General features: G+C 33.5%; 1 protein-coding gene across 1 annotated transcript; it reads right to left on the bottom strand.

Moving 5' to 3' along the window:
- Positions 1-3: 3 nt before the first annotated feature.
- On the bottom strand, positions 4-4,454 carry LOC111408288 (probable 1-deoxy-D-xylulose-5-phosphate synthase 2, chloroplastic). The gene is made up of 10 exons (XM_023038065.1): positions 4,279-4,454; positions 3,842-4,006; positions 3,205-3,369; positions 2,794-2,944; positions 2,067-2,338; positions 1,712-1,985; positions 1,307-1,614; positions 884-1,165; positions 513-797; positions 4-279 (listed from the first exon to the last, which is right to left on the bottom strand). Exons 1-10 carry the CDS (start codon positions 4,366-4,368, stop codon positions 133-135), a joined length of 2,139 nt encoding a protein of 712 aa, XP_022893833.1. The 5' UTR covers positions 4,369-4,454; the 3' UTR covers positions 4-132.
- Positions 4,455-11,413: the final 6,959 nt, after the last annotated feature.

The following is an 11,413-nucleotide window of genomic DNA, read 5'->3' as shown; positions in this document are numbered from 1 at the left end:
GAGTTAAACAACTCGTTCATGGTACGAGTGAGTACACACTAGAATCTTTTACTTCTAAACATTATTAAAGAAAATCCATCATCTTATTGAGGTCTATTTAGCTTCCAAACTACTAACACAAGTTTAATATATTCACACGAAATTTAGAACCTCTTTGGGCATTCCCAGAAGTGATAAAACTGTAGCACAAATATGTCTTGAAGAGAGTCCTGCTTCTTCAATCTGATCTTGTGGTGCACCATGGTCAATGTATCTATCAGGAAGCACCATTGATCTCAACTGCATTTCATTAAAACTCAAAGATTAATGGAAACTTGTTGAAGACGATATTTAAATATATACATGTGATTCCTCTCAGACAATTTAAGGTTTTAGATGGTCCGATAAAAGACCATGTCTTCACATGCAGGGCATGTGAGACTACTCTCTAACAGTTTAAGTTTTTAGATGAGATGATTCAGGTAAAAGAACAAATTAAGCGTGCATATTTTGCAGAGGAAATTTTTCTTTACCTTAATATGTCCATCCAAAATGCCATTTAGGCTAAGGAAATGAGAAACGTGGGATCCAAAACCTCCGATTGAACCTTCTTCTACAGTGATTAAGAATTCGTGCTCTTTGGCCAGTCTTCTGATAAGATCAGCATCCAATGGTTTGCAGAATCTTGCATCGGCTATTGTTGGAAATATGTTATGAGATTTTAGCATTTCCGCGGCTCCTAGACATTGCTGGACAATTGAACCGAATCCAAGAATTGCGACTCTATTGCCTTCTCTTAGTATCCTACCCTTACCAATCTGTTCAATTCTCAATGTTAAACATAGGGAAATACTGACACATTCTCGATGAGATTATTTTTATAGTAGGGAATTCTAGTGCTTACCTCAAGTGGAGTTCCTTTGTAATCAGGAGGAAAAACTGCTCCTACGCCATTACCACGTGGAAATCTGAAGCAGCTTGGCCTGTCGTCTATGACTGCTGCTGTCGCAATCATGTGCATAAGTTCTGCTTCGTCTGATGGAGCCATGACTATCATGTTGGGTAGACAAGCCATGTATGCAACGTCAAATGCCCCACAATGGGTCGGTCCATCTGCACCGACTAAACCAGCTCGATCCATTGCAAACCGGACAGGTAATTTTTGAAGATCGACATCATGTACCACCTAAATGCACATCTAAATAGTTAAAATTTGAATGAAAAATCTATCTATTTATGAAAATTGTGCACGTGTCAGACCTAATGAATCCGCCCTTCACGTGAGGGGGACTGATGATCTAAGGTGGTTCAACGAGCCATTTCTCACCTGGTCATAACCTCGTTGTAGAAAGGAGGAATAGATGGCACAGAATGGCTTGAGACCCTCCGTGGCTAAACCGGCCGCAAATGTAACAGCATGCTGTTCAGCAATACCGACATCAAAACATCGCTCGGGAAATCTCTTCTGGAAATAATTTAGACCAGTTCCACCACCCATTGCAGCATGAATGGCCACAATCCGATTATCTACTTCAGCTTCTTTTATCAATGACTCCGCGAAATATTGAGTATACGTAAGTGTAGGGGTTTTCGCCTTCGTCTGCTTTCCTGTCATCGGATCAAACTTCACGACCCCTGTGAAAATATGGAGACAAGAATGCGTTTATAATTCTGCAAAACCAAACTTAGTCGGATTATTTGCTTCTTTCATCAAGATTCATTATAATCTCACCGTGCATTCTATCAGCCGCTGCCTCGGCCGGGGGATAGCCTTTTCCCTTCTCTGTTATAATATGAATTAGAACCGGCCCTGGCGCTGGCATTGTCTTTACTTTTTGAAATATAGTAACAAGATCATCGATATTATGCCCATCCACCGGACCAATGTAGTACAATCCGAGCTCCTCAAAGAAGGTAGAACCGGAAGAGCTTATCATACCCCTTGCATACTCATCAAATTTGGCTGCAACTCCATGTGCTTGTGGTCCGATTTGCTTTGTAATGCTCTGCGAAGACATGACATTTCCATTAGATCTCTCTTGAATTTAACAATTCGATAGAAAAACTATTAATAAAGATAGATTTACTTTTGCAGCTTCTCGAAGTTGTCTAAACTTAGGACTCGCTTGTAGCTTGCTTAAAGCTCGACTGAGAGCGCCAACAGGTGTTGCCGGACCATCAAGTGTAGCAGTGGGCAATGAAACTTGCTTGTTGTCATTCAGTACGACGATAAGGTTAGTATCAAGAAATCCTGCATTGTTCATCGCCTCATATGCTTGTCCGGCAGTCATAGCTCCGTCTCCAATAATAGAAACGACATTATTGTCCTTCCCCAACAAATCTCTCGCCACCGCCATGCCTACCAACGTAAAATTTAAACAATCAATTATCTCCATAATATTCTAAGGGTAAAATTCCACATCGAATGAAGATGAAAACATTAACCCATTTTGGGTTACTTCTCTTAACATGATTCATATTTTAAGATGGAACACAAGTCTTAATATGATATTCTAATTAAATAAAACTCGCTATTCGGTCCTTCTAGAACTGAAAGGAGCATTTAGATTCCAAAATAGACGTGCTCAAACAAACGACCATCTTGCTGGGCATTATTAAGGTTCATATCCTGTAACGAATAAAGAGAAAAACCAAGTCTTAATACATTACACCTTTTTTGCTGCCACGGAATTTACATTTTGTGCACGTTGGACATAGTATTGGAAAACTTTTACTTCTTTAATACTGTCCAGTGCTACCGAACAAGTCAAAGTATGCAGAATTTCGAATTTCGAAGCATCAATGAAAATTTACCGAGTCCAGCTGAGATGCTTGTCGAACTATGGCCTGCACCAAAAGCATCATAGACACTCTCCTCTCTTTTGGGGAAGCCTGCTAGCCCAGAAGTCTTCCTGATTGTGTGCATTTTAGACCTCCTTCCAGTGAGAATTTTGTGCCCATAAGCCTGCAATTTTATTGTAGTTTTTCAGAACCTTTCCGTGAGTTCCCAGAGAATATACAACATGATACAAAAACATAAAGATCCTTATACAGAAAAGCCAAATTGGTCAATCGGGTTCGGGTTCAACTTGTTGAAGACATAATTCCCACTCGAGGGGCGTGTTGAAGAAAGTCTTCCAACTTAAACTTTTAGATAAAATGATTCAACGCTACTTCTTGACATTTTATTCTAGTCGTGTTTGGCCATAAAAATGAAATATTTACCTGATGGCCAACATCCCAGATAATTTTATCTTCAGGAGCATTGAAAACATGGTGCAGAGCCACAGTCAATTCCACAACTCCCAGGCTTGAACTGAGATGTCCTCCTGTCTTTGATACAGTATGTACAATCTCTGCTCTAAGTTCTGAAGCTAATTTTTCCAGATCCTGGTCACAAATGGAACCGAAAACCTTTTAGCTCAGAGGCAAATCCAGATTTCTGAATCCAAAGGCAACCCGGGTCAAATAAAATGAAGAGAAAAAGACTCATTCTCTGGGTGAGCTTATAAAACAATAATAAGTGCCAGAAACTAACGATGCATGCAAGTTTGTGGGATCCCGAGGTGCAAAGGCACCCCGGCCAAATAACAATTCTGCTACATGTAGAGGGCTAGTTGACAATTTTTTGGACAAATTGCTAGCTATCAAAATTTAATTGGTTATCGGACAAGGAACGCAGGGGTTAGCTAATGCAGTATTGCCACCAGTACATCTATAAAAATCCTCGTACATTTTCTTGTACAAGGAGCTCAATTCACCAAATGAAGTAAAAGAAAGACTCATTCTTCGTACGCGCTAATGATAAAATATTAAGTGTCACAAATGCACAAAAAACTAATGGTACATCAAATCGAAATACCTTTACAGAAAGATTCTTCATATGAACTGGATAATTAATAGTGTCGAGTATCGGTGTAGGCGGCATTCCACCGGAGAAATCTGGCTTCCAACCATCTTTTTCTTTCCTCATTATGATATTTCCTTCCTCAGCTTCTGCATTACCAGAAGATGCTTTCACACATAACTGGAACAATATCGACAGCGTTAAAATGGTAAATCCCACATCAGATAACAATAGACTCCAAGCATCATTAAGCATATATATGAAAGACTCTAGAACTAAAAACTAAGCATCGGGAATTCCAGTAAATCTACAGTCGACTACATGTCATAAAATTTGACAATATTTCACTCTATGCGCCACCCTTGTCATTTACTCAGATTTGAGACCAGCTATGAACTAAACTACAAACAAACACAAAAATATATACAAGAATATTAAGAACAGAAAATAACCTGTTTTCTTCCACCATAGTTGAACTTTTGGGCTGTCAAATATTGAAGTGTGGGATGATTTACTCTAATGACAAGTCCAGAAACTGCCATTTTTGATCAAATGAAATAATTCAGTGCAGAGAGAGTGGCTCTCGTAGAAAGAGAGGTTGACGATATGAAGAAAATTTATAGTTTGAGAAGGGGAGAAGAAGTTCTTATGATTTAATACATAAAAATAATACACATTTCCCACGAGCTTGTCTGGATTATGTAGCCGGCTGAACTGTGCCATTTTGTTAGTGTTTGGGAGACTTTTTATGTAAAAATATATTTTTGAATAATAAATTGATGGGAAATGTGTGGTTGAAAAATAAGGAAATTTTTTTTATTTACGTGTAATATTACTTTAAAAAAAATGTGCAGTTGAAAAGAAGAGAGAGAAAAATGAATTTTAAAAAATGGGTACCAAACGGGACCTAAGTTTTTCTATAGAGGGTTGACTATTATGTACTCAGTGTATAAATGACTTCGAAACTTCTCATCGCGTGCTTGAAGAATTTTTCATTTTTTTTCTTTTTATTTTTTTATTTTTTTTTTATTTTTTATTTTTTTTTGATAACCCAGGTGTTCCAGCTTAGCCGGACTAAATCCTGGACCTCTAGCCCCCGGCCCCTCAGTGACTAGTGGAGGTAAATCGCAGGTTGACTATTATGTACTCAGTGTATAAATGACTTCGAAACTTCTCATCGCGTGCTTGAAGAATTTTTCATTTTTTTTCTTTTTATATTGTACAATAGGTGGACGGTCTCAGTTACTTAATAGACAAATTTATTTATTTAATTTTATTTTTTTTAATATAGTAATTTGTCGAAGTAGAATAAAAATATGCTGTGTAGATGAAAGGGCCTCCTTTAAGTTGCACGGATATAGACTCGACTCAACACGTGATTTATTTTAAAGTAGAGTTTTTAAGAAAAAAGAAAAAAAATTTAAGTTGGATATTATATTTTTAAAATCTAAGTTAAAATCGACAATTAATTTTAAACATATATTTTATGGGATCTACAAGTTTAATCAAGATCTACTAAAAAATTAATTTTATATAAATTAAATAATAGCTAAAACTTAGAATATCTATTTTAAAATATTAACCTTATTAAATTTTAATCATAGTGGAATTCTGCGCTTAACATGCACTGCAAGAAGATAGTGTGTTTGAGCACCTTTTTTCTTTTTCTTTTTCCTTTTTAAATTCAAATGCTCAATTGAATTGAAATGAATCGTATTACTTTCATGGACTTAATACTTTGAGTTCCTCTTTAAAAAATGTCAATTTTGTTAAAATGATAGTCCAAGCGTTTATAAGTTATTTAGCCCTTATTTGAGCTCCATTATTTGGTTAATAATTTAATTTAGAATAGTAGATTGATGAAGAACATGTAATCAAAAAATAAGTAGAAATTTTGAATTTACATGTAATATTATTTTATTGAAGAATATTTAATTGAAAAGAAGATAGAAAAATGTATTATGAAAATAGTGGAGATCAGACAAGGGTTTAATATTTTCAACTTTATTCGTTGTGGAATTCTACACCCACCATTCACGGAAGATGAAATGTTGAAAACTTGCTCAAGGATTTTTCCAAAATATCTCTCTAACTTTAGGAATTTTAAAAATATGTATAAAAATAGGACATGAAATGTGGTTTAAGTATTCGAGGAATACTGCTGCTGACGTAACACAATACAATACATGCCCAATATGAACATACACCATCCTAATAAGAGTGTCCATGCATGATAGAACCTCCATATACGTGTAACACACTAATACTTCATATATTAAGGGTTTATTCGGAATTGATTATGAGAATTAATTTTTTGACCGTTAAAAAAAAAAAGTGGGTTCCACCTGTGAGTGAAGAAGTAAAAAATGATGGTTGAAATAATGAAATAATAATTAAAAAATTAATTTTTTGAAATGAAAAATTTCTACCTAACGGGGCTAAGTACAAGTATCTTTGGCTACACCTACACGTGTACTATGGCAATTCTTGAAGGTTTTGCAATAGGAAGTTTCATGATGCAATTAAGCAAGGTGGGCCCATCTAATTAATTAACATTGATTTGAAAAGAAAATAAGTAATTACTTTAGTTAAGATTGAGTAAACCTCTATTGTCATCATTATATAGGAGTCCTCGCAATTTTTATTATTATTATTTTTTTTAATCTCTATTTTTCGCATAACGTTATTTCTTAGTTCTAAAATCTGATTTTAGTTGTGTTCCCTAGAGTCAATAACGTAATAAAAATTGTGTTTTTGAGAGGTTAGTCTATTGTTTACGTTAATAATAATTGTCCAGTTCTAACACTGTATATTATCTTCTATGCCAATTTCACGTGATCTAAACTGGAAAACAGCAAAAATTTAAACTTAGTTTACCTAGTTAGCATCGCGTAATGGAGGGTGAAGTAGTTGAAAAGACTTTAATACCTAAGTCAAATAGTATCCAAAGAGAACATTATAGAATTTTTGAGTCGTATGTAATCATATTTGTTTATCCAAGATAAACAATTGACGTATATTTTATAGAGAATGGTTAGGTCGATCTCTACCATAACATGAAAATGACTCACAGCTATATGTCTTTTTTTTTTTTACAAGGTGTCCAATTCTTGACTAATCCTTGGGTCTGTGATCCGACCCCTCTTCACACAGTCCAGTTAATCGCGGGATGTACCTCCAACTAGCCAGGGTCCGAGCCCTCTCCACCTGATCTGCCAAAGTGTCAAGCAAGTCAATCCAAGTTGCACCTTGCCTTCCAAGAATAATCCTTGCCTTCCAAGAATAAATCTTTGCCTTCCAAGAGTCCCATGAATCGAACTCATGACCTCTGATCTGCCAGGTTTGACAGAGCCCATCCTTTGTCAGTGGAGAAGTGCCCCGGGGGGCTCACAGCTATATGTCTTACAACTATATATCTAGGTAAAACTCTTATTTCTAATTGTCTAAATTAAGTAGGTTTAAAGTTGCTCGCCACTTTTGAGAAAACTGTATTAACCATACTTCTGTGAGTACACACTCTCTAGGATGGGCATCATTTTACTCTTAGGAGGGAAACTATGAAGATCAAACTAGATATCCGGAGCTTAGCATCTAAGAAGCATTTTTGTTCTTATATAATAAGCTTTTGTAATGAGATTGACCACTATTGTGGCATAAGCTGGATATCTTGATGTTATCAAGCTCCTATGAGATGAGGCATGGCCCCATCTTTTGAACTAGGTTGCTTCTTGAATTAGTTCACTCACAAAGTTTAACCTTATTATCATGGTAGCTTGATCAATCTCTAAACCTTACATAATTCTAGCAAAAAATGGTAATGCAAAGTAAAAGAATTCAAGAGACGTAGAGTTGATCATTTTATGATGTTGACCGTAAGAATTCAATTGATATAGAGTTGAGTTTATAATGGTTGTGCCTCAAATATAGAGTGTTTTCCACATTTACGATATCAAACTCGATTGAAGTAATAGTCTTTACAACATTTAAGATGTTTGATAAATCATTTGTCGAAAAAAATAAATGAATGAATGAACATATATTCATAGGACGGCGGATGCAAATTGAATTGTTCTCAATAATTAGCATGTGAGAAATTTAATCAATTTGTAGAGTGTGTATCATGCGTATAGGATGAGAAGATTTACTCAAACTTGGAAGTCACTTGAAAGCTTACTATCAAGCTAAGCAATTGAAAATGACCATTCATGAAGAAGTAGGGATAACTCCAATAACACTTCGACCCCAGATTAGAAAAACTTATTTTTTTGATTAATTATCTACAATATTTTACAAGTTTAACAAAATACTCCAAATTCAACAAAATCACCATGTATAGTTCTTAGTCAAAAGACGAGGACAAGTTTGCCTGACTGACATGGTTTGTAAGCTATTGTGTCAGTTCGAAAGTTTACTTAGTGTATACCCAAAGAGTAGCGGCTGTGGGTTCCCAGTCATCACAAAAGAAAAAAAAAAAAGACCAGGACAACCTGAATACGTGTACTTGTAAACTACATTAATTTTTTTTATTACTTTTCAACAATAGATCCATGTTAATTATTAAAAAATTGCTTACTTAGCCAACTAATTACTAGTCTAAAACGTTAGACGTGTTTAGCAACCTTCGTGTGATTCATGAACGTTGCATTACGATCAAAATCAACTTGTCGTGGATGTTGGAGAACGTGTTACGTGCTTCATTTGTGGGCCATCAAATTATTTGACCAAAAAAGTTGCTTATAATTAAATACTTTCTATTTTGTTTTCAGAGCAGAAAGAATCATAATTCTTGTATTATAATACATCGAGAGGAAAATGTGGAAATATTTTGACGATGTTATTATTTATGAAGTTAATTAAACTCTGGTATTATATAAAAGAATTAACTAAAATAGAAAGATTCATTGCTAAATATAATAATTTTATTAAGATAAGATTTTTAGTTGTACTCAAAAACCATTTTTTACTTGCTTTTTTATTTAAAAAAATATTTAAAATGTTACTTTTAAGCACAATAAAAATGACGTGGATTAGGTTTGATATATATATTTTGGACTTATTTCAAAATATTTTCTTGTAATTAATCTATAATATACTAAATATCATATGAAGGGAGAATCATTTTTTGGATGATTCTAGTACTACGACTTACATGCCCTATTACGATTCAATTATTTATTTACATGCACGTATAATAATAATTAACATTTATTTATAATGTGGTTGTGTTAAGGCGGTTTGAAAAGGAGGTCAAGGATGAATTCTATACTAATTAATTCGCTAAATTCATATATTTTTTGTATGCATCTATCCTATCCTAATTACAAACATCAATTCACTCTGTCGTCGGAAATTAGTTAGTATAAATGTGCAAAAATGTACATTATACATGCAAAGATTGATTGCATCAAAATAATGCGTATTCTATACTAATTAATTCGCTAAATTCGTATATTTTTGTATGCATCTATCCTATCCTAACTATTTATAAGCATCAATTCACTCTATCTGGTCTCTATCTGGATGACGAGTTGAATAGTGTATTAGTCATTTAATTAATTTAATTTATTTATTTAGTTTAATAATTAACATTTCTATCTATCTATCTATAATATGTAATATATTAAAATATCACATCTAGGGAAATTGAGTTTTGAGAGACAATTTGAGTATAATTTTCTTCTCTTAAATTTCTATGATAATTTTTTTTTTTTTTAATTCATCCAAGACTAGTCAAATATTCCAACACATTGGTACCAAATGTTACTTTTACATTACTTACAAAGTATTTTAGAAGCACGTTCAACTTTGACTAATTTCTACAAAAAAAAAAAAAAAACCAACTAAGTTCTATATAAAATTTTGGTTAATAATATATATATATATATATATATATAATTGATATAAACAAATTGATTTAGATTCTTTAAATTTTACATTTACCTTTTATATCTCTATTTTGATACTCTTTAATATACAACACGGCATATGATATGTTGAATACTTTTTTGAGAAGTGTCGTTCAAGTATCTCTCCCATATCGAAAAATTAAAAAATATATATATAAATAGAACATGTCAAGTGTGGACATGTGATATATGGAGTGTTCAAGGAATATCAGGCTGCGGTTGGTTTAGTTTTCCATTTTTCATTTCGGTTTCAAAATGAATTTTAGTTTTCCCCAAAAATGGCGCGTTTTGATTGTTTTTCGCGTTTTGAAAATTTATAACTGAAAACGCTCAAAACGATAAAAAGTCGTTTTGCGTTTTCAATTAGAAATTTTAACTCGTTTTCGAAAATGAAATGGTCCGAAAATGTCAAACCAACCGCAGCCTCAATGTCTCACAAAATATGACATAATAGATGTAAAATACAGACACTACATAATAAAAAGTGTTTGTGCTTCGTAATTTCGTAGTATAGGTGCCTTTTCTCCAAAGGGTGATAGACAGATAAAAATTTAGAATAGTGATACATGTACAGAATTTGTTTATTCATTTGTCCATGAAAAAGAAAAAAAAAATGAGATTGAATGGCAACATCTGAAAAATTTCTGTAAGGATTTCTTCTGTACATATGGTTTTGGCCAAAAATTTGTTTTAAGCTCGACCAAAACTTCCTTTAATTTCAAGAACCTCGTGGCTTCAACTTAAAATTTAAAAAAAAGGCTGGAATTGATAAACCCTTTTTTCTGTCCTTTTCATTGCTTGAATTTCAAGAAAATGTCAATTCGAAGTGCGTAAGCTAAATCAAGAGTTAAGATAAGCACGAAAATGCAAACAATTAAAATTTAACCTTCCTCTTACAAGTTAGGTTTTGTTTGTAGGGTTAATTTCAGCAATATTTTTTTTTTTTCCGTTATACTAAAGGTCATAATGTTGAAAATATTTATCTAAAACTTTACATGTCAATGTCATATTTCAGTGTGGATACAAACAATGTTAACTGATTTACCACATCAAACAACCCGTCTTAATTTTCATATGTTACATTCTTTGAGTAATTTTTACATATACATTGATTGCCATATCGTAGGACTAATTCAATTCAATTCTCGATTTTTCTTATCAATCATTTAGTCCCATAGATCTTTATAATTTTATTTAGGGTCTGTTTGACACGACTTCTACCTTTAAGCTTTTGTAGAAAAGCTTCTTGAGAAAGTTATCATAAATCAACCTCCTTTAAAAACTCTTATAAAAAACAAAGCGCTTCTATAAAATTTTAGCTTTTTGGTCTTAAAAGCAGCTTTTGATTTTCAAAAGCATTACAAACGAGCTCGTAATACAAATATACACAGGCCCTGTTTGGTAGGGATTTTTTGCCCCAAAAAATTGATTTTTTGACCGTTATTTTACCATTCAAGCCGTAATTTTTAACTTATTCTCTCACATGTGGACCCCACTTTTCTTCTAACGGTCAAAAAATCAATTCTCAAAATCCCTACCAAATGGGGCCATAGATTCAAATTTGCTCACTAAGAGTCTCTCCAATTTTGATTTAAAATAGATTTAAATTGTAATTTAGATCTTCAAATTGGTCGAAAACCTCTTCAATAGAGAGATGTAAAGGAAATGCAAATTGCATTTT

Source organism: Olea europaea, chromosome 2 (assembly GCF_002742605.1).
Source record: "Olea europaea var. sylvestris chromosome 2, O_europaea_v1, whole genome shotgun sequence".
In the NCBI taxonomy this organism is placed as follows: Eukaryota; Viridiplantae; Streptophyta; class Magnoliopsida; order Lamiales; family Oleaceae; genus Olea; species Olea europaea.
The sequence above is the reverse complement of the archived record's forward strand: the minus strand, read 5'-3'. Positions and strand labels throughout refer to the sequence as shown.